Source organism: Periplaneta americana, chromosome 2 (genome assembly GCF_040183065.1).
Source record: "Periplaneta americana isolate PAMFEO1 chromosome 2, P.americana_PAMFEO1_priV1, whole genome shotgun sequence".
Taxonomy (NCBI): Eukaryota; Metazoa; Arthropoda; class Insecta; order Blattodea; family Blattidae; genus Periplaneta; species Periplaneta americana.
This window is the reverse complement of record NC_091118.1, coordinates 201,676,601-201,699,940: the sequence shown is the minus strand read 5'-3', so window position 1 is coordinate 201,699,940 and position 23,340 is coordinate 201,676,601. Positions and strand designations below refer to the sequence as shown.

Below are 23,340 nucleotides of genomic sequence, written 5' to 3'. Positions count from 1 at the left end.
CATTCACGGCCGACTTGATATTCCCTTCGCTTTTTTGTAAAGGAGAAGCGAAGCGAGCATCAAGTCGGCCGTGTTGCATTTCGGAATAAAATAAAACACATACTACAGTAAACAATATTACACGAAGGCCATGATCTGCAAGAATGCTGACATATTTAGAGCTCAAATTAAATTGGTTATTAAAAACTTAACTTACTAAAAATAATTTACAGGTTCGATTCTGTGGTGTGTAATTTTCTGGGTACAGCTGTGAATTGGATATTAAAAACTACAAAACTTGAGGTGGTTTGATGACATTATTACCATTAGAAATGAAATATTATTGTAGTTAATGCCGTGATGTGACTATTTTTCATTAATTATACATATTAATGCTACATTGATGATATGAAAGTGAAACGTTTTGGGGTTATATAAGTAGATGTAGAGAATAACTTAAATTAGATTTTGATTTCTATATTTTACTGAGTGGCGGCTATATAGTATATATAGTATATATTACTGAAAGCTATAAAACTTACCTAAGATAATAATATTATTAAAAATAAAATATTTTTACAGTTATTAATCAAGTGGGGTTGGGTCTTTTTCATATATTTAATGGCGGTGTGGTGTAGATATTTATATGCGGGGTTCTCTTCAGTATTGGCTCGAGAGAGAGTATCTTTCATTATTATGGAAGCAAATAACTTTCAGAATGTCTGGTATTCTTCATTGAAAATAAATCTGAAAAATGTTTATTTGAACGTCTAATGAACTTAGTTTGCAGCATTTGCTGCACAAGCCACTAATATATATATATATATATATATATATATATATATATATAATGGTTGAATATTAAACTCGAAATTATTGACAACACAATCCTTCTCCTACCCGATCTGTTTACAACAATGACTTCTGTTTATTAAAACATAACAGAATCGCCAACATCTAATCACTGACTAGCTGAGCAAAAGTGACTTACACAGTTACATTGCCTACTACTAAAATTGTAAATCCGCTATAAGCTTACAAAAAGACGATTTTATACCTCAATAAAAATAATAGCAATGTTATGAACTGGCAAATTGTGTAATTAATGTGTATTTATAATATATATTTAAATTGTCAGATTGGCAACACTTATAACCAGTATTTCTCACAATTCCCTTTAAAACATAGCTAACAATTGTCCATGATGATATTACAGCTTGCATCAAAAGAGTTAAACATTCCTGCATCACACAAATTATATAACGCCTTAGGATGCGACAACCAGCGAAACGAGTATGTCAGTGAAATGGCTGCCGTAGCAAGGCGCATAGAAATTTGCAAAGGTATATTTTTGACAATTTTATAATGCACGCACACACAACATACTTTAATATATTACGATACAAGGTTGGGAGCGAGTTTTTCAATTTTCGAGATTTTGTAGTGCACTTCACAAACGTGTTTTGTACACCATTTTTTGCATGATCGTATTTTTAAAATTGCAAATACAATATATTTCATATTGAAAATTTAAAGCAATCTTATTCCAAAGCCTTCGCAAAACTGCACTGTAATGGTAACTAAGTAACAATAAGTGCACTGTAATGGGTCTGTTTCAGTATAGTTTTATGTTATGAAGAAAGGTTTCCCTAGCAACAAATTTCCGTGTTGTAATTCAACTTTCAAGGCATAACAACATTAGCTATAAATAAAAAAAAAACGCGATCGTCCATAAACATGCATACGTGTATACCTGGATGTAGTTTTCCTGAGCATTGTACCGACTGTGGTTGAGATGATAGATTATTGTGTTGACTGCACTAGACCGCCGCTGTTCCCAGCGCTGCTGTAAACTCTTGTCACTTTATTGCACGGCTTCTTGAATAATATATGTTGCGACGGGAGGCGCGCAATTCCCAAGGGCAGCTGGGTCCCAGCACTTGCCTAAGGGAGTGATTCACTAACTATTTTGACTATTAAGGGGAAGAAATTGTAGCTCAACTGAATTCAAACTTTATTTACCGTCACTCCTGTATCTGTATGGGTAGAGAGTAGTCCTCCATACTGGGAGCAGGGTTCGATTCCAACGTAGTATAAACCTAATTGGAATTCGTGATTTCAGAAAATAAATTGAGGTATATTTTTTTTTGGTATTTCCACTCGTTTCCTTCCTACCGTTAACTATTATTTCGTTACTCCTTATCATACATAAAATAATATTTCCACGGGTCTGGCAGAGGATGGCAGACACAGAATTACCGACCCGTGAGACGTATTCTAGTGACACATCGCTGAGTGTAGTTAGTAATGGAGTTTTCGTTTGGGTTGAAGGTTTCCACGAGGCGGTGGGTGACACGATAGCGCTGTCCGTGTCCACGCCGCAGCACCTGGAGAAGGTGGGGCTGCTCCAGAACTACACGGACACCTACAACGACAGCATCAACTCTCTCATGCAGATTGCGTTGCAGAAGGTAAAGGAGGTTCTTCACTTGATATTTTCTTAGACAATTACACTTTTACTACGTCATATTATTTTTGACCAATAAAACGGCACGGAACATCGTGTTTCAATCAATCGCGGCTGCATATCCTATAATTTTTATCCCCTCCCTAGCATTTGTTTTTATCACCTACCTAGCACTTGTTTTTATCACCTCCCTAGAATTTGTTTTATCACCTCCCTAGCATTTGTTTTTATCACCTCCCTAGCATTTGTTTTTATCAACTCCCTAGCATTTTTATCACCTCTGTAGCATTTGTTTTTATCGTCTCCCTAGCATTTCTGTTTATCACCTCCCTAATATTTTTTCACCTCCCTAGCATTTGTTTTTATCACCGCCTGGCTTTGTTTTTATCATCTCCCTAGCATTGGTTTTTTATCGCCTGCCTAGCATTTGTTTTTATCACCTTTCTAGCATTTGTTTCTTTATCCCCTCCCTAGCATTTGTTTTATCACCTCACAAGCATTTGTTTTTATCGCCTTCCTAGCGTTTGTTTTTATCGCCTCACTAGCATTTATTTTATCACCTCCCTAGCATTTGTTTTTTCACCTCCCTAGCACATGTTTTTTATCTCCTCCCTGGCATTTGTTTTTATCATCTCCCTAGCATTGGCTTTTTATCGCCTCCCTAGCATTTGTTTTTATCATCTATCTAGCATTTGTTTTATCACCTCCCTAGCAGTTGTTTTTATCACCTCTCTAGCATTTGCTTCTAATCGCCTCCCTAGCATTTGTTTTTATCATCTCTCTAGCATTTGCTTTTATCGCCTCCGTAACATTTGTTTTTATCATCTCTCTAGCATTTGTTTTTATCGCCTTCCTAGCATTCGTTTTTTATCACCTCCCTAGCATTTGTTTTATCACCTCCTAGCATTTGTTTTTATCACCTCCCTAGAATTTGTTTTTATCGCCTCCCTAGCATTTGTTTTTATCACCTCCTAGCATTTGTTTTTATCGCCTCCCTAGCATTTGTTTTTATCACCTCCTTAGCATTTGTTTTTATCACCTCCCTAACATTTGTTTTTATACCTCCCTAGCAGTTCTTTTTTGACCTCCCTGGCATTTGTTTTATCACCTCCCTAGAATTTGTTTTTATCACTTATCTAGCATTTGTTTTTTATCCCCTCCCTAGCTTTTGTTTTTTATCACCTCGCTAGCATTAGTTTTTATCATCTCTCTAGCATTTGTTTTTTATCGCCTCCCTAGCATTTGTTTTTATCACCTCCATATAACTTGTTTTTATCGCCTCCCTAGCATTTGTTTTTATCACCTCCATAGGACTTGTTTTTATCGCCTCCCTAGCATTTGTTTTTATCGCCTCCCTAGCATTTGTTTTTTATTACCTCCATAGAACTTGTTTTTATTGCTCCCTAGCATTTGTTTTCATCGCCTCCCTAGCATTTGTTTTTTATCACCTCCATAGAACTTGTTTTATCGCCTCCCTAGCATTTGTTTTTTATCACCTCCATAGAACTTGTTTTTATCGCCTCCCTAGCATTTTTTATCACCTCCATAGAACTTGTTTTTATCGCCTCTCTAGCATTTGTTTTTTATCACCTCCATAGAACTTGTTTTTATCGCCTCCCTAGCATTTGTTTTTTATCACCTCCATAGAACTTGTTTTTATCGCCTCCCTAGCATTTGTTTTTATCACCTCCATAGAACTTGTTTTTATCGCCTCCCTAGCATTTGTTTTTATCACCTCCATAGAACTTGTTTTTATCGCCTCCCTAGCATTTGTTTTCATCGCCTCCCTAGCATTTGTTGATTGTACATATTATTTACGCAGGTGGCATTCCTTCCATTCGGGCTGCTCATCGACATGTGGCGTTGGGACGTGTTCAGCGGGAAGACCCCGGAGTCCCAGTGGAATGCACACTGGTGGGAACTCAGGTCAGTACTCGGAACAAAACAATACAGATGATCAAGACTTCGAAGATCCGGAACTTAACTTTTATTTCTGGTACCTTACGATGTTCTTTCACCCACCACACTTCAAGCTTTCACAATCCGCCTTTTGGGATGTTTATCATGCAGTAATTAATGTTTATAAATTCACCACTTGAACTGTCTCTCATATAGTGATATATTTCGAAGGTACTTGCTCAGTTTAGCTGTGAATTGTTGCAGGGAGAGCATCCAGAAGGTAAAGGCCCCAGTACCTAGGTCGGAGCAGGACTTCGACCCCGGCGCGAAGTACCACGTGCCCGCCGACTCCCAGTACATCTCGTGAGTACGAAAAGCTTGTATTATTCGTTTAAATGTTATTCTGTCTTACCAAAAATATAACGCATTTTCATATTATTCCTGGACAGTTATCCGGATTTTATATTCATTAAGGGAAGTTGCTACTTATCGCATGCAAAATAATGGTAAAAATAGCCTGTCTTCAAGTAGTCAAAGCTATTTCATTTTTAGTAATGTGTGTATACACATTGAATTAAAATGTTACACACTTACTGCTAATAGATACTAAAACTCACTCTATCAAAATTATTAATATATCTGCAATATTATGGCATTGAGATTATACCAGTCTTCACCGTCAATTTTTTGACGGTACAGATTGTAAAAAAAAAAAAAAAAAAAAATACCCTGAACAATTTTATTTAAGACATTAAAGAGGAGAATATACGTTCAATTTTTGGGGTAAGAACTCTGAAGAAAAGATTGAACGCTAAAATTTTAGATCGAAAACAAAAAACGGAAAACACATAGAGCTAATTTAAATATCATATTCTGTATAAAGTATTTATTTGTTTATATTCTTTTAAGTAGGTTATTTTACGACGCTTTATTAACATCTTAAATTATTTAGGGTCTGAATGAGATGAAGGTGATAATGCCGGTGAAATGAGTCCGGGGTCCAGCACCTAGAGTTACCCAGCATTTGCTCATCTTGGGTTGAGGGAAAACCCCGGAAAAAACCTCAACCAGGTAACTTGCCCCGACCGGGAATCGAACCGAGGCCATCTGGTTTCGTGGACCAGAGGTTGAGGTTTTTTCCGGGGTTTTCCCTCAACCCAATATGAGCAAATGCAGGGTAACTTTCGGTGAGTGGACCCCGGACTCATTTCACTGGCATTATCACCTTCATCTCATTCAGACGCAAAATAACCTAAGATGTTGATAAAGCGTTGTAAAATAATATAAGAAAAAATCGTGAACAGCATAAAATTCTCACGTAATTATAGATATTCCATGAATCTCACGTCACTTCTCTTGTTCCTGAACAATCTCTTTAGCAAAAAAAGGCTTTAAATAAAATATTATAAATTATCTATGCTAACCCTTGTTTCAACACTGTTCAGCCATCCCACCACGATTCTCGTTGAATGGTTCTTAATACCATTCCTCTGTGATAGATTGGATGATGTTTTGTAGTCTTGTTTTCAATTGCAGATAATCTCTGCGAACTGTATTTGAAATTATTTTATTATGCCTACATTTTTCTTATCATATGTACGTAAGTCCCCTACAGGACGGGGCCATAAGATATACGGAAGGACCTATCGTGCCCGGAAAGTATTAAATTATAATCCTTTCGAGGATCACTAATTTATTATCCTTTGTGCTTGATTCGTTGAAAGTTAAAACTATTCTCAGAATAGCGGAATATTTTACGGACTGTAATTTTTATTTTAAGTTCTTATATTTCAATATATTTTGTGCGAGATCGTGCGTATTTGCTTGGTTTCCGCACAAAACCAATCCGCAGTAAGTATAAAATTCCACATTCAGTATTCCCAACCTAACACACATAACAATTTCCCCTCTTCTTACCGCTTAAGTGACATATTGATCTTACTGCTTTAGGCTTTTAACATATTATTTTTAGAGACGTTCAATATAGTATTAGTTATAAATTGGAAACTTACCACTGCAATTTCACCTAAATTGCACTCTTAATTATTGTTTTTAAATATTTGCAAAAATTAAGTAAACTCTACAACTCCACTAAAGTTACTGCATTCGTGATGCAAGTAACATTAAGGAAGCCGTGAAAAAATCAACAAGATTCCAAACTCATCATAGACTGGGGGAAAAAAAAGACAAACGTATATCACGGCCTGCTGGAGTATAGTAAATACAGAAAACATTTTAAAGCAACAATGTAGAAGATAGATATTTTTGTTTTGCAAATTTGCCGTCATTGAACAGAAACCAAGATGGAGATTTCATTGCAACTAATTAGATCTTCGAACAAAATAATGTACGATACACGAGCGGTATGTTTTCTTTCAATTCTCGGAAATTAAAAAAGCTCAACTACATTTCGCTTTTTCAAACTTTTCCTCGAACATGAAAACTTCAACATACCGCTCTTGTACCGCATATTACTATTTCTTAACGTGAAATCGTCTATAATACCATTCCTCTGTGATAACTCGGACGATGTTTTGTAGTCTTCTTTTCAATTGTAGATAACCTCTGCGGACTGTATTTGAAACTGTTTTACTATGCTTACATTTTTTTCTTATCATAACATATGTACGAAAGTCCCCTACAGGACGGTGCCATAAGATATATGCAAGGACCTGTCGTGCCCGGAAAGTATTAAATTATAATCCTTTCGAGGATCACTAATTTCTTATCCTCTTGCATGAGTTGTTGAAAATTGAAACTCTTACAGAGTAGCGGAATATTTTACGGACTGTAATTTTTATTGTAAGTTTTTATATTTCAATATATTTTAAAAGATATAACTGGTAGTTTTTGGAAAGAAATCTACGAAAAGCATTGTGCTATGTGACTGAAATTATCCACTGTAGTTTAAATTGATAGCTAATAGGAAATGACGTGGTCTTGCAGATACTTCGTGGCGCATATCCTGCAGTTCCAGTTCCAGAAGGCTTTGTGCGTCGCCGCTGACCAGTACGATCCCAACGACCCCAACCGGCCTTTGCACAAGTGCGACATCTTCAAATCTGAAAAAGCTGGAACTCTTCTAAGGTGAGATGCAAGGAAGTACATACGGAGATATTTCTAGTCAATAGTCAGTCTTTGAAGCTGGGAGGTACAACTTCCGATAGTACAGGGACATCACTTTATTTTTACCAGCATTTTTAACATTAACCTGGCTATACTCGGAAACACTGTTGCCCCCTTCCATTACAGGAGTTTGATGTTACTAGTGCAATATGTAAACAAATCATTTTACTAGGTATAGGAGGAGAGAAAAGTAGTGTATCCATTTATGTTGTAGGGAAATACGATATTACGATTTTCAGTTTGATCATCACTTTTACGGAATTTATCAAAATACAATAGAGTAGCAACATTTTTTTTCAAAAACTCAACTTTTCAGGCGGCTATGTTCGTTATGTAATGTCTACTTTATTTAGCATATTAATTATTGATGTTATCATACAATATAGAGAGTGCAGTTAAATTGAGGGGGTCATAAGTAAAGGGCTGTAAGTGCACTTAAGTTTCTTTTGAGAAAAAGGGATTTAAATATCTAAGCTTTCGTAAAATCGGTGAAATTTTTTATTTAAATTTTAATGTGTGATGCGATTAAAATATCACTTTGCCACTAAAATTTTAGATACTTTTGCTTACACTGGATGCACTTAACTCACAAATATCACTAGCATTCCTTTGCTTCTAGCCACCTCAATTCAAAAAAGCTAATCTGAATTTTTAAACAAGTTGCTGAAAATGGTTGCCGTTCATTACAATGCAGGCTTCAATTCAGTACGCATATTATTAAAAACATTTTGAAGCATATTCTCTGAAATTGAATTTATCGTTTCTTGAATATAATTTTTAGTACGATATTATTAATATAGGTTCTTTCTTCTATATAAAACGCAATCATATTTATGAAACACACTATACACTGCAGTGTTTACTTCACTGCTTGAAGACTTCGAATGCAACAGCGGCCGTAAGTTTGTGTGTCTGACGGGAGCAAGGACATTAGTGAAGGGGTGAGAGTGAAGTACATTCAGAAATGCAGGTACAATAAAAATGCAAGTAAAAATAAAATGATGTCCCTGCATAACTTTATTATATTTCAACTTTTTTTTTTCGGAGAAATCATTGCAATAAGTGAAAGTCTCAGGAATCTTCTATGCCACATCAATAAATTTAAGAATGCAGTTATATTGTCAGACTCCAAAGCAGCTATTCTATCAATAGTCTCTAAACACACACCTTCATCTCAAACAGCAGAAATAACTAAAATGTTCTCTCAATTAATATCACTCAATAAAAGAATTGTATTCCAATGGATACCATCCCATTCTGGATTCCTGGGAAACGAGAATGCGGATGCTTTAGCAAAGAAGGGCAGCACTGCTACTTACAGACCTGTTACTAAATCTACGTATTACTCTGTGAAGAGATTTATTAAATCTACATACTTAGACTTCAACAAACAAAATTTGATAACACAATCTCAAGGGAAAAAATGTAAGGAACTCTCTGCATCATAATCCACAGTTGATTCCCGATTTACCACGAAAATCGTCTGTAGCTGCATTTAGATTGGCAACAGGCCATGATTGTTTGGCCAAACACCTGCATAGAATTGGAATATATCAGTCCCCTAACTGCCCATTGTGCAACTCAAACCAAGAAATGGATTCGGAACACCTCAAAATCTGTGCTTCAGTGGCTGACCATGATAATATCATTGAAAAATATTGGAGTGCAAGAGGTCAAATGACTTTATTGTCAAACACCTGGCATTAGAAAACAACAACAACTTTTTTGTTCAGAATCTATAGGTCTTTTGAAAATAAAAGTTGGCATGCTTACTATACACTATCTGTATCTCACTTGTAAGCAGTTTTAATGTTTTTCTTTAAAACCTAATTGTTATTTTTTTAGTTATGAAAATTTGTGCAGTATTTTATTCAACTGGGTAGCATTTACATTAAACATTACTCAAATATTTGAATTGTAGGCCGCCACAATGGGTACACCGCTAGACTCATTATCCTGTAGACTCGGGTTCGATTCCCGGTGTACTCTCCCATTTATAACTTGTGTTCAGCAAGTCCGTGGTCCAGGTAACATAAGGGTTCTCTCCGGGAGTTCCGGTTCCCCTGTGGCATCCCATCCCAAAAAATCTCCATTATCATGGCCCCATCGTGGGTGTACCGTAGACCAGCCTCAAATGGCGCACCCTAGGAAACGATTCTATCGGTAAATTGGTCTACAAAATTAGCTTCATATGGTTGAATGACGTAAGTCAAGTACTTGCCATTAGTTGAAAAAAGAATTGAATTGTGATGTAATTCTAATTTTGAGCAATTTTTAATAAACATATCTGAAACATACATAAAATCTTTTGTGCGAGATCGTGCGTATTTGCATGTTTTCCGCACAGAACCAATACGCGGTAAGTGTGAAATACCACATTCAGTATTCCCAACGTAACACACATAACAATTTCCCTCTTCTTACCGCTTAAGCGCGACATTCATTTTACTGCTTTAGGCTTTTAACATATTATTTTTAGAGACGTTTAACATAGTAATAATTATAAATTGGAAACTTACCACTGCAATTTCACCTAAATTGCAATGTTAATTATTGTTTTTAAATATTTGCAAACATTAAGTAAAGTCTACTACTCCACGAAACTTATTGCATTCCTGATACAAGTAACATTAAGGAAGCCGTGAAAAAATCAACAAGATTCCAGATGTCGATGTTATTACTGCAATATGTTATATAAATAATATTGTTAAAATATTAAAATGGAAAATAAATCATTACATAATCTTACCGTTTGTTTTAAGTTCGCATTTATAGACTGGGGGGAAAAAAAAGACAGACGTATATCACGGCCTGCTGGAGTATAGTAAACACAGAAAACATTTTATAGCAACAATGTTGAAGAAAGATATTTTGGTGTTCCGAAGTTGCCGTCATTAAACAGAAACCAAGATGGAGATTTCATTGCAACTAATTACAAAATTCGTCTTTCAGGTATGTAATAAACGATCTTCGCACAAAATAATGTACGAAACACGAGCGGTATGTTTGTTTTCATGTTCTCGGAAATTAAAAAAGCTCAACTACGTGTCGCTTTTTCAATCTTTTCCTCGGAGATGAAAACTTCAACATACCGCTCTTGTAACGCATATTACTATAACGTGTCAGTTCAAAAATGTTTTTTTAAATACACAGCCCAATAAATTTTTCATAAATAATTTGATCAGTATTATTTTTTTAATAAACTACATATTCTATAGTCCTGCTCCTTGGCGTAGTGGTCTAAGGCATCCTAGTTATGACTCGCGTTTCGGCATGTGCGCTGGTTCGAGTCCTCATGGGGGAAGAAATTTTCTCATGAAATTTCGGCCAGTGTATGGCACCGGTGCTCACCCATCAACGTGATTCTCTTGAGAAGCTACGATAATTAGCGAAATCCGATTACGAAAGCCAGATATAACGGCTGAAGGGATATTATCGTGCTTGCCACACGATATCTCCATTCTGGTTGGATGATCGTCCACCTCTTCTTCGGCATATGGACGTGAGGCCAGCAGACGGCTGGTCGGTGTGGACCTTAAAGGGTTGTAGCGCCACGGATTGTTGTTATTATTATTATTATTATTATTATTATTATTATTATTATTATTTTATATCCTATGTAAAGGATTTTAGAGTATATTGTTCATATGGGAGGTCCATATAAGCATGGAATTTTTAATTAAAACATCTTAAGTGGTTTTCGAGTTACCAGGTAAACGCTATCCGTCTGAATAAAATACTCCACAATTATTAGTAATTAAAGAAAAACTACTAGGTTTTTAAAAACGTTAAAATTGGTTAGTGAAACGCAGATACTGTATATTGCCAATTTTAATTTCCAAAGGATATAAAGATTCAGAAGAGAAAAAAAAAATGTTGAAATACAGTAAAATTATATATTAGCGGAAGGTGTACCGTCCCCCTTAAGCTAATATTCTGTAATGATTTACTGCGATTTATAATTATTTCTTCAGCTTTCCTCTCTTTCATCTGGTATAATTGTTTCTCTGATTGGCGCTTTCAAATGGTTAATGTCGTTAATGAGTAAACTGTAGGGTCTATATCATTACTTGACATAACCCCGTAAATAAAAGCTGGAAATGTGGAAATGTTTCAGTGTTGAATTTCTAAACTACACGGAAAAAAATTGTATATAAATTTCTATAAGTATTATTATTAGTAAAACTATTAGGTTTTCAAGAACATTAAATTTGTTTAGTGATGAATTGCCCATTTTAATTTACGAAAGACCTAAAGATTCAGAGCAAAAAATGTTGAAATATAGTGAAGTTATACTAGCGAGAAGTGTAGTTCCCCATTAAGCTAATACATGTAAATAATATATTTTGTGTCATGATTTACGGTAGTTTATATTTTTTTCTGATCTTTTCTCTCTTCTATCCTCTGTAATAGCTTCTCTGATTGGCTCTTTAAAATGGTTAATATCGTTAATGGGTAAACTGAGGGCCTATACCATTACTTGATATAACCCTGTAAATAAAATCTCAGATGAATGATGTCCGGAGACCGTAGCGGCCATGGTTTCCATCAATCACTTCCGACCCACCTCTATCGAAATGTTTCATTGTTGAATTTCCGATCTACATCAGAAAAAAATTATATATACATTTCTATGAGTATTACTATTAGTATAACTATTATGTTTTCAAAAATGTTACAACTGGTTTGTGATACACAGATAACGTATATTACGAATTTTAATTTCCAAACTACATAAAGATTTAGAGGAAAAAAATGTTGAAATATCCTATACCAAATTCTACTAGCCAGACGTGTACCTCGCCCCTAAAGCTAATATTGTTCATGATTTATTGTAGTTTATATTATTTCTCGATCTTTTCTATCTTCCAATCGGTATACCTCCTCTGATTGGCTCTTTTTAATGATTAATGTCGTTAATAGGTAAACCGTAGGGTCTGCACTACGCCATTACTTGACAACCCCGTAAATGAAAAGTCCAGAGGAGAGATGTCCGGAGACCGTGGTGGCCATGGTTAATATCAATCCGTTCCGATCCACCTCTATGGAAATGTTTCATTGCTGAATTTCCGAACTACATCAGAAAAAAAATGTATATAATTTTCTATATGTTTTATTTAATTTGATATGTAATAAAATTTATATTGCAGTGACGGATTAAAACTGGGAGGGTCCCGGCACTGGAGTGAAACGCTGTACATAATGACGGGCGAGCGCGAGATGAACGGGTCGGCGCTGCTGGAGTACTTCCAGCCCCTGTACGAGTTCCTCCAGGCCGAGAACAGTCAGAACGCTGCCGCGCCACGTAGCGACGGCAGCGCCGTGACGAACGACGGCAGCGCGGAAGTGCAGGACCAGACCGTGCCCATCGTGGTGGGAGGCGTGGTGCTGGCCATCGTGGTCGTCGTCATCGTGGGCTACCTCGTCTTCAGGAGGCGTGCCATGAAGAGGAACGCGGCCACCTAAAACACAACCCCCACTTGTTATCGAGACTCACCCCCTGAGCCAGCGACCTCGGGAGGTAGGTCTCGACTACAACGTTCTTCTACTGTAGTCTGTGTAGATCATCTCTTACAGAGGTTTCCGACTAGCAGGGACTCAAACCAAAACGTGTGAATTAGGGTAGGTACACTCTGTTAGGATCAGCCGCGTTAAAATGGAACGCTGAATAAACTATGTAATTTTATTACAAGTGACATTAAATAAAATCTACTACTACTACTACTGCTACTACTACTACTACTGCTACTACTACTGCTACTACTACTGCTGCTACTATTACTGCTACTATTAATACCACTGGTGCTACTACTACTACCACTGATACTACTACATCTACTACTACTACTACTGCTGCTACTATTACTGCTACTATTAATACCACTGCTGCTACTACTACCACTGCTACTACTACTACTGCTACTACTATTACTGCTAGTATTAATACCACTGGTGCTACTACTACTACCACTGCTACTACTACTACTACTACTACTACTACTGCTAATATTACTGCTACTATTAATACCACTGCTGCTACTACTACTACCACTGCTACTACTACTACTGCTACTACTGCTAATATTACTGCTACTATTAATACCACTGATGCTACTACTACTACCACTGCTACTACTACTACTACTACTACTACTGCTAATATTACTGCTACTATTAATACCACTGCTGCTACTACTACTACCACTGCTACTACTACTACTGCTACTACTACTACTATTAATACCACTGCTGCTACTACTACCACTGCTACTACTACTACTACTGCTACTACTACTACTATTAATACCACTGCTGCTACTACTACTACTACTGCTACTATTAATACCACTGCTGCTACTACTACTGCTACTACTACTACTACTGCTACTATTACTGCTACTATTAGTACCACTGCTGCTACTATTACTACTACCACTGCTACTACTACTACTACTACTACTATTACAGCTGCTACTGTTACTACTACTACTGCTACTACAGTTGCTATTGCTGCTACTACTACTACTACTACTACTACTACTACTGCTGCTAATATTACTGCTACTATTAATACCACTGCTGCTACTACTACTACTACTACTACTACTGCTAATATTACTGCTACTATTAATACCACTGCTGCTACTACTACTACCACTGCTACTACTACTACTGCTACTATTACTGCTACTATTAATACCACTGCTGCTACTACTACTACCACTGCTACTACTACTACTACTACAGCTGCTACTGTTACTACTACTACTGCTACTACAGTTGCTATTGCTGCTACTACTACTACTACTACTACTACTGATACTAACACTTCGTCTTAGTTCTCATCTTCATCTTCTGTGGCTACATTCTCCCCATCTCTGTCCTCCTCATGTTGTATCGACTTCATCGTCTCCTCATTATATCGCATCATCTTCTCGCAAATCTTCATTTTTCTCATCTGCATTTCTTTATCCTTTTTATCTCCTACGTAATGGTTATCTTTATCTTCTCGTCATCAGTTTTCTTAATTTCATGTCTCACTTCTTTCTCATTGTCTTCTTCCGATGTGTTTATCGTTAGGGAAGCTATAGCGCCTTTTTTAACATAAAACGTTTTTGTTCGAGAGTAAAAGCGTCGAATTGTTATGAAAATTTGAACATCTGATTTGAGTTGCTTAACAACGGCAAGGAGTTAGTTATACAACACTGACGTCACTTGCTTAGCAACTAATAATTCAGATGTACAGCTGGCGCCAGCGTTTTTGGCGTGTGTCCTAGATATATAGTGCCCAGTTTGTGAGCATGTTGCTAGTGCAGCTAAGAATGGTACCGCTCCCTATACACGTCACATTAGCCATTTGCCAAACACAGTTGTCAGAATGACTGCGGCAATTGTAAAACACTCGCGCGTAACGTTCCCATTACTTATTTCACACGCCAAAAACGGTGACACGGACTTTAGCACAGTAATTCAATTGTAAATAGGCTAGTTGTACATGCTGTAAGCTTATGTTCAATTAAGAAATAAAGGGAAAATAATCATTAATACTCTAATATAAGAAATACGTTATTTTTTTTTTCACTTTCAATCATATTCACAGTCCTTATAAAAGAACAAATTCATTAAAAAATCATAATATCACAATAACAGCCAACTGAGAACATAGAAAGATCCTCTGAATCAACTGACACATTTTGTTAGTTTCCTTGTACAGTGTAAAGGAAATTGAACTGAATGGCTTAACAATTGCGACAATTCGGCAACCCTGTGACGTGTACCCTCTGCTTTTTCACATTTCATCAAGATTATATCCTCATTAAAAGTATTAATTATTAAGTGAGAATAAATTTAATGTAATTTTATACTGTGGGAGAACAAGTTGTGGCGTCATTTTCCGTCATTTTGTAAATTGAAAGTTGCTATGTTGCAACATTTTTCTTTCTGCGGAAGTACGGTTTGAGTTCAATCTAGTTGGAAACGTTTTTATTATATGTTCATTCTTTTTGTGATAAACCTGTTGTAAATATGCAGTCAAGCTGTAACATTTTCTAGCTTACGTATTTTAAATATAATTATGTAAAAATCTAGACCTATATAACATGAGGGCGAAAATGTAACAAATTTATTGTTTCGAAAACAATATTCGCCTCAGTAATTGATACAATTCCCGTTTGGCGCTACTAGTTTCGAGTGGGAGTTTCCTGCACTTGTTTTTACGTACACTACGTCATTTGTTTACTTGTCGAGCCTAGCCAAAGACAGATGATTTTATTTATTTAATAATTTGTGATACTTTCGAACGTATGAGTTTATTTTAGTTGTATCCGTTTTTAAAACAGGTATTATTTACGAGAAAAATATTGAATTTAGCTGTTAATAATTCTGAAAAGTTTCCATCGAGGAAATTGCTGGAATTGTGGTCAATTGATCAGAAATGAATTAATATCGTGATTAACATCACAACGAAACTCCTCTTGAACTAAAATTCCTGTGCGGAAGTAAGTTTCAAGAAAAAATCTGCAATGTTCTGTTGTAACGACTTCATTTTTAAGAAATATTTTAAAAAATAAATGAAGTTTGTTTGTAATAATAACATGGATAACATATTTTATTTCTTGTTTTTATAGACGGCTGCATTCATTTGTTGACAAAAAACAAAAGAAAAATATTCAATGACATGGCCTACATTGTTTATCTATGCTTCGAGGGTAAAATTTGCTCCTTGATGATGACCTCATAGATATATAGAAACAAGTGACGGTAGTTCCCATTTAAAATTGAACACAGAGTATCAGAAGCGCTCCAAGTGGTAAAATGAACAAATTATCATGAATAGTTCAGTAATATTGTTTTCTAAACAAATGAAGGCTTTTGTGATATATGTAGGTCTAGATAGTGTACAATAATTAGTAGGAAACAAAACTTCTTCCTGCTTTAAAAAAGCGTATTACTAAAATGTCGACAATTTTGCTGAAAAATGGGTTTAAACGAATGCATAATTTTATGATTGTTATTCACATGTAGACCACTGATACTCACATTAAAGGTCCAGACATGAAATATAGGCTATAACTTGAATGATGATTATTTAAAAATTACACAATAAACATAATTATTTTAATGTAAAGATAAATGATGATAAATATGCAAATCCATGACATAGAATGAACTGAAACGATATCTATTATTCATTCTGAAACGTTCTAAACGTTAGCGAGAATCGAACCCGCACTAGAGCATGTTTCTATATTGTATTAAGGGTTTTATTTGTTTTCATAGTGACAACATTTTAAATAGTGTAAAATTTTCATGATCGATGCTTTAATTTTGAGTATCAGTGTCGACTATCGATAGTTATTTATTTTTACACATTCTTACAGGTTGAATGTTCATTACAGCAATACGAAATAATATTAAGAACGTACCAAATGTGCATATTATTATAATAAAATTATTTTTAATTTTAGTTGTTTGTTAATAGTTTCTGAAACTTCATTCCATTCCACCAGCCATGCACGATGTATTATATGTACAAGTTTTCTATACAGAATTCTGTGCTTGTTCATTTTAATAAACAGACGGAAGAAATTGGGTCTTTTGGAACCTCGTGCTGCATAATTTAATTCAAGATATTCTTGAACATTCAAAGTGAACGTCCGACATAATTTAAATGAGTTTTTTTTTTCAGTGAACATCTGTATAGTGTTGCCTTTAGATGTTTCGGTCCATGATTAGGAAAATAAAAATTTATATACTTAGCTTAGTTTAATTCATTCGCCAATTTTCTTCTTAAATTCATAGCCGTATTTCTCTAGTTCTTTGCCCCCGGGATGTTGATGTCTTGTCTAAGACAGTATTCCCATCTCAATTTTGTCTCCCAAATTTATATTTCGAATTCTATTAAAAACTATACAAAATGGCCCAATAAAGTTCCAACTTCAGTTTTCCTGGTGTTATGTAAATAACCGTATTTGTTCGCGTAATTTGCGCACTTTTTAATTAACTTTGGCCACTGAAAAATTGGGGTGCGTAAAATATGCGGATTTTTCAAATAAGAGGTCCTGTTCTGAGTTCTGAGCTGCACAATTGCCAAACTGTTCTGCGAAATTTATCACTTTCAATTTATATGACGCAGTGTAATTGTTATTTTTCTTTCCAATCTTGAAATACTGTACAAGTGCACATTAGAAATGTTGAAAGTCAACTGAAATACAAGTATTTACGGTAGGGCTAATTTTCTATACCGGTAACTTGTCTCTACCAAGGACAAGCATTGTTAAAGTAGCGGGACTTTGGGGTTTCTTTCTGAAGCAGGTACTTCAGTTGCTGGTGAATGACCTACGATGGACTGTAAGGAAGGAAAATTCCTACTACACTAAAAAAAATATGTACGTAATCTCTACTACACTGAAAAAATATGTACGTAAAATGTGTGCGCAAAATACACGGAGCAAAAATAAAATTCAGAATAATCCCTTAAAAATTAGGGTGCGCAAAATACGCGGGGGCGCAAATTACGCGAGCAAATACGGAATGTGTTATAAGTGGCGAATAAATAAATAATTTTATTGATTTCGATACAAAGAAACTTATCAAGCTTGCAAATCACTTTATTTTTCGCTCGAGTCCCTTTGAAATTGTTCAGATTGTGTAGCAATTGGGTCACCTTTTAATATATTAATTTGGCTCAATTTCTCCTGTTCTGGAACATAAAGATTTGCAACGATTGGGCTAGCTGGAAGTGGCTGCTATACAGGGCAGAGACTGTATCTTCACTGCCTTTTTTTCTCCAAATTCTCAACCAATCAAAGCCATCCGCCTCGACTCCAATCGCCCTCCAATCAGAACTTATATCCCCACCTCAACAATACGTTTTCAAATGATCCTGCTCGTGTTACTATCATGTGAAAAACGACATTATAGCAGTAGGAAGCGAGATAAATATCTTTTATTTGATATAAAGTAGAAAATAATTCAGAATACATAGATGGATACGAAGAACTTTTCCTTTTTGTTCTTCTTCCACTTCTGGCTAGCGTGGGCCATCCAGAATTGATCGCGATGACGAAATAATTTAAAGAAAAAAAAAACAGAAAGAAAACTGATTATAAATTACATCATCTGTGTTTACTAAATGTTATATTACACAAGTTTTTCTAGACAAATGATTTTATGCTGTACAGAAAAATGTAAATAATGATTTTGTTTTAACAAAACACATCGTATGTAGAGAAAAACTCAAACATAAGAATATAAAAATAGCTTGGAAATGTATTTAAAAAAAAATTAGGAATTAAATTTTGTAGAAAGATGGTTGCTATGGAAATGCAAACGAAAGACAGATATTCTTTGTACGACCTTCATATATTTTATAATCACGTGCTCAACAAACGCCAGAGATAAATTTGCTTGGCGCCATCTTAGTCTTAAAAAATAGTAATGAAAACAGAATTCATTGTATACATATTACAATATTGTGAGAGAAATATATGAAATAAAATTTTATACAGTGCAAAATAATATCAGAATCGTAACTGTCACCAGGTTATGTATAAATAAATCGTTGATTGTTATATTTGTCACTGACAATCCTGTAGAAATGAATATTAGGCTGTAGTTTCAAGTTGTAGGCCTATAGATGAGCTGTTACAATAAGGTTAGAGGTAGTCTGGTGATTTTTCACGTCTTCAGTCACAAATATAAATAATGTAAGTGTTACATATGTGTAAAACTAATTTATAATTCACATATGCGTGCCGTTACATTGTATACTGCAGTATTGTTAGACATTTCATCCGTCTCATTGTAAATCCTTCAAATATTTTACAAATAAATTATTGACAGTTTTGAAGTTGTATAATTTCTTTGGCTCACCTGACGTCAGTTGTGGAACAGTCATGGAGGTTTAACAAGAAACTCTGCATCAGTCTTGGGTTCAGTTCCTGATGAGTAAAATTCAGGTGCTTCTCTTTGGAGCAGTTTCTAACTTTACGTAGTGTTACTTATGGTGATTATTGCGTGTGGTGATAGTGAAATCTCTTCAGAGAGTCGATTTTGACAGAAATCCAGAAATGCTCTGGATCTTTCACGCTAAACCTTTTAAAGTATTATAGTTAGAGATCGAGGACCCATACTCCATGCTATTGTCTGCGTCGATGCAGCTCCTTTTGGACGGGCAGTGTTGCTGTAAAAATTATGGTGGATCTAGTGGTGGATCGGATTTTTGTGAATTTCTATGCTTGCTCCCAGTACGTCGAGAGGAATAATTCACATACGGCAAGAACGTCTCTCATCGATTCCTCGTTGCCGAGATATTGACAGTCTACGAGGAGAATTTTGGGGACAAAATGTGTGAGATCATTTAAAACACGTTACGAAGACTGTATCACAGCCAGAACCAAATCATACAACACATCCACATACGCAAAACACATCACAAACACCAACCACACCTGCAGCAACATAGACACAGACACGGAAATTCTACATGCCCAACCGAAAAACTAGAAATTAAACACACTAGAACAACACAAAAACACTTACTTACTTACTTACAAATGGCTTTTAAGGAACCCGAAGGTTCATTGCCGCCCTCACATAAGCCCGCCATCGGTCCCTATCCTGTGCAAGATTAAACCAGTCTCTATCATCATACCCCACCTCCCTCAAATCCATTTTAATATTATCCTCCCATCTACGTCTCGGCCTCCCTAAAGGTCTTTTTCCCTCCGGTCTCCCAACTAACACTCTATATGCATTTCTGGATTCGCCCATACGTGCTACATGCCCTGCCCATCTCAAACGTCTGGATTTCAAGTTCCTAATTATGTCAGGTGAAGAATAAAATGCGTGCAGTTCTGTGTTGTGTAACTTTCTCCATTCTCCTGTAACTTCATCCCGCTTAGCCCCAAATATTTTCCTAAGCACCTTATTCTCAAACACCCTTAACCTATGTTCCTCTCTCAGAGTGAGAGTCCAAGTTTCACAGCCATATAGAAGAACCGGTAATATAACTGTTTTATAAATTCTAACTTTCAGATTTTTGGACAGCAGACTGGATGATAAGAGCTTCTCAACCGAATAATAACACGCATTTCCCATATTTATTCTGCGTTTAATTTCCTCCCGAGTGTCATTTATATTTGTTACTGTTGCTCCAAGATATTTGAATTTTTCCACCTCTTCGAAGGATAAATCTCCAATATTTATATTTCCATTTCGTACAATATTCCCGTCACGAGACATAATCATATACTTTGTCTTTTCGGGATTTACTTCCAAACCGATCGCTTTACTTGCTTCAAGTAAAATTTCCGTGTTTTCCCTAACCGTTTGTGTATTTTCTCCTAACATATTCACGTCACAAAAACACATTCAGATTAAATCCTCATCACACAACTGAATTTAAGAACACACACACTATTTAACTCCACACAAACGCACCCTCAGCAAAACAAATGAAGAAACCGGAAGACGCAAAGACCTCGCCATTTCTGAAGATGGCTCCCAAGCTGAAACTAGTCAACTAGCTAGTTTTGTAGCCTAAATTGTTTGTTGCATTTCCAATAAATTTCTCAATGACAGCCTACCTAACTAGGGTTTCTATTAAAGAAGAAATTGAATTAAATGTAAATATTAATTTAGAATTGTTTAGGAGGCCGATTATTAAACCCTGGTTCGGACGGCTATTAACTATCTATTTAATTTAATTTAGTAGTCTGACCCAATATTTTGGGTTTGCCCTGCGACACAGAATACCTCACAATAAAATTTAAAATTAAATAGTAATATTCGTTACAAGAACGGTATGTTGATGTTTTCATGTTCGAGGAAAAGATTGAAAAAGCGAAACGTAGTTGAGCTTTTTTAATTTCCGAGAATATGAAAACAAACATACCGCTCGTGTATCGTACATTATTTTGTGCGAAGATCGTTTATTACATACCTGAAAGACGAATTTATAATTAGTTGCAATGAAATCTCCATGTTGGTTTCTGTTTAATGACGGCAACTTCGGAAAACCATAATATCTTTCTTCAACATTGTTGCTATAAAATGTTTTCTGTGTTTACTATACTCTAGCAGACCGTGATATACGTCTGTCTTTTTTTCCCCCAGTCTATAAATGCGAACTTAAAACAAACGGTAAGGTTATGTAATGATTTATTTTTCATTTTAATATTTTAACAATATTATTTATATAACATATTGCAGTAATAACATCGGCATCTGGAATCTTGTTGATTTTTTCACGGCTTCCTTAATGTTACTTGCATCACGAATGCAATAACTTTAGTGGAGTAGTAGAGTTTACTTAATTTTTGCAAATATTTAAAAACAATAATTAACAGTGCAATTTAGGTGAAATTGCAGTGGTAAGTTTCCAATTTATGATTATTACTATGTTAAACGTCTCTAAAAATAATATGTTAAAAGCCTAAAGCAGTAAAATGAATGTCGCACTTAAGCGGTAAGAAGAGGGAAATTGTTATGTGTGTTAGGTTGGGAATACTGAATGTGGTATTTCACACTTACCGCGTATTGGTTCTGTGCGGAAAACAAGCAAATACGCACGATCTCGCACAAAATTATATAAACAGGTTTCAGACAAAAGTGAATAAGACATAAGAAAAAAAATAGAACCAAGTGTAATTTAAATTGAATGTACACCATAAAGATTTGACGAAATATCGCTACAGAAAATTTTATTATGGTGGTGACGACGGCATCTTGAAGATCTCTCGTCAGCTTGTATTTTTCCCTCCACTTTACAAAGGCTTTCGGAATGGTGCCTCTCGCTCCGAAGAAGAGACCGGCAACTGTGATTTTTACTATGTTGTAGTTTGCCGATAGGTACTGAATCGTGGGCTCGTAGATTTTCTTTTTCTCTTCGTTCACATCAGATGGTTGAGTGGCTGAGTGGCTGCGATTAGTTCGTTAACCCTTAAATTGGTAAAACTTCATTTCCAACACTAATTTAGTAAACTGTGTCGGACTGTAAAGAAAACAACTATCGCAATGTCCATATTTTATATGTTGTGCAATGTTATAGTATTGTGAAATTTTAATTTTACTACCAATTTTTTCTACTGTTCTATTAAAATTGTAGCATATAGCCTATTAACTTGTTGTATCCTATAGGATACTTTGCCAATTTAAGGATTAACACTTGAAAGTGATCATCATAAATTGTATTCCTAAATGCTATACTGTTAAAAGTTGTGTAAAGAAGATGTATAATATTTTTTATTCAAAATCTGTCGTTCAGTGTATTGTTTCTAAAGGAAAACATCTCAGAGAAGTTCTCAGAAAACAATCATTCCAGTCATGGTGCCAGCTCCCACATAAAGGCAAAGGTGTTTGTACATTTGAAGAATGCCCCAAAGCCAACTCCTGGATCTCATCTAAAAAGTGTCTTTCGTCCTCGGAATACATCAATGCCATCAAGATGTCTTGCAACGTCACCGCAGTGAGATCTGTCCCTGGCAGAACCTTCAGTACTACCCGTTGTCGCCATCCCGGCTGCAGCGAGACTGAAACCCTTGGCCACGTACTGGGGTTCTGTAAGAAGGGAGAGCTACTGCGTAACAACAGACACCATCGTGCCCGTACAGCAATTGCCAACCTGCTAAGAAACAGAGGATGGGAAGTACATGAGGAGATTCATTGTGTTTATTTAGTGGGTTATTTTACGACGCTGTATCAACATCTAGGTTATTTAGCGTCTGAATGATATGAAGGTGATAATGCCGGTGAAATGAATCCGGGGTCCAGCACCGAAAGTTACCCAGCATTTGCTCCTATTGGGTTGAGGGAAAACCCCGGAAAAAACCTCAACCAGGTAACTTGCCCCGACCGGGATTCGAACC

The 23,340-nt window shown here is 35.8% G+C and overlaps 1 protein-coding gene across 3 annotated transcripts in view; it reads left to right on the top strand.

The window, feature by feature from the left end:
- Nucleotides 1–13,082, top strand: part of LOC138695047 (angiotensin-converting enzyme-like) — a 107,718-nt gene extending 94,636 nt beyond the window's left edge. For all 3 annotated transcript variants that reach the window (XM_069819382.1, XM_069819380.1, XM_069819379.1), the window contains exons 9-13: nucleotides 2,311–2,450; nucleotides 4,269–4,372; nucleotides 4,610–4,708; nucleotides 7,292–7,432; nucleotides 12,622–13,082. In XM_069819382.1, coding sequence (XP_069675483.1) covers nucleotides 2,311–2,450; nucleotides 4,269–4,372; nucleotides 4,610–4,708; nucleotides 7,292–7,432; nucleotides 12,622–12,937 — 800 coding nt within the window. In that variant the 3' untranslated portion in view covers nucleotides 12,938–13,082. The remainder of the gene's footprint in view (nucleotides 1–2,310; nucleotides 2,451–4,268; nucleotides 4,373–4,609; nucleotides 4,709–7,291; nucleotides 7,433–12,621) is intronic.
- Nucleotides 13,083–23,340: the final 10,258 nt, after the last annotated feature.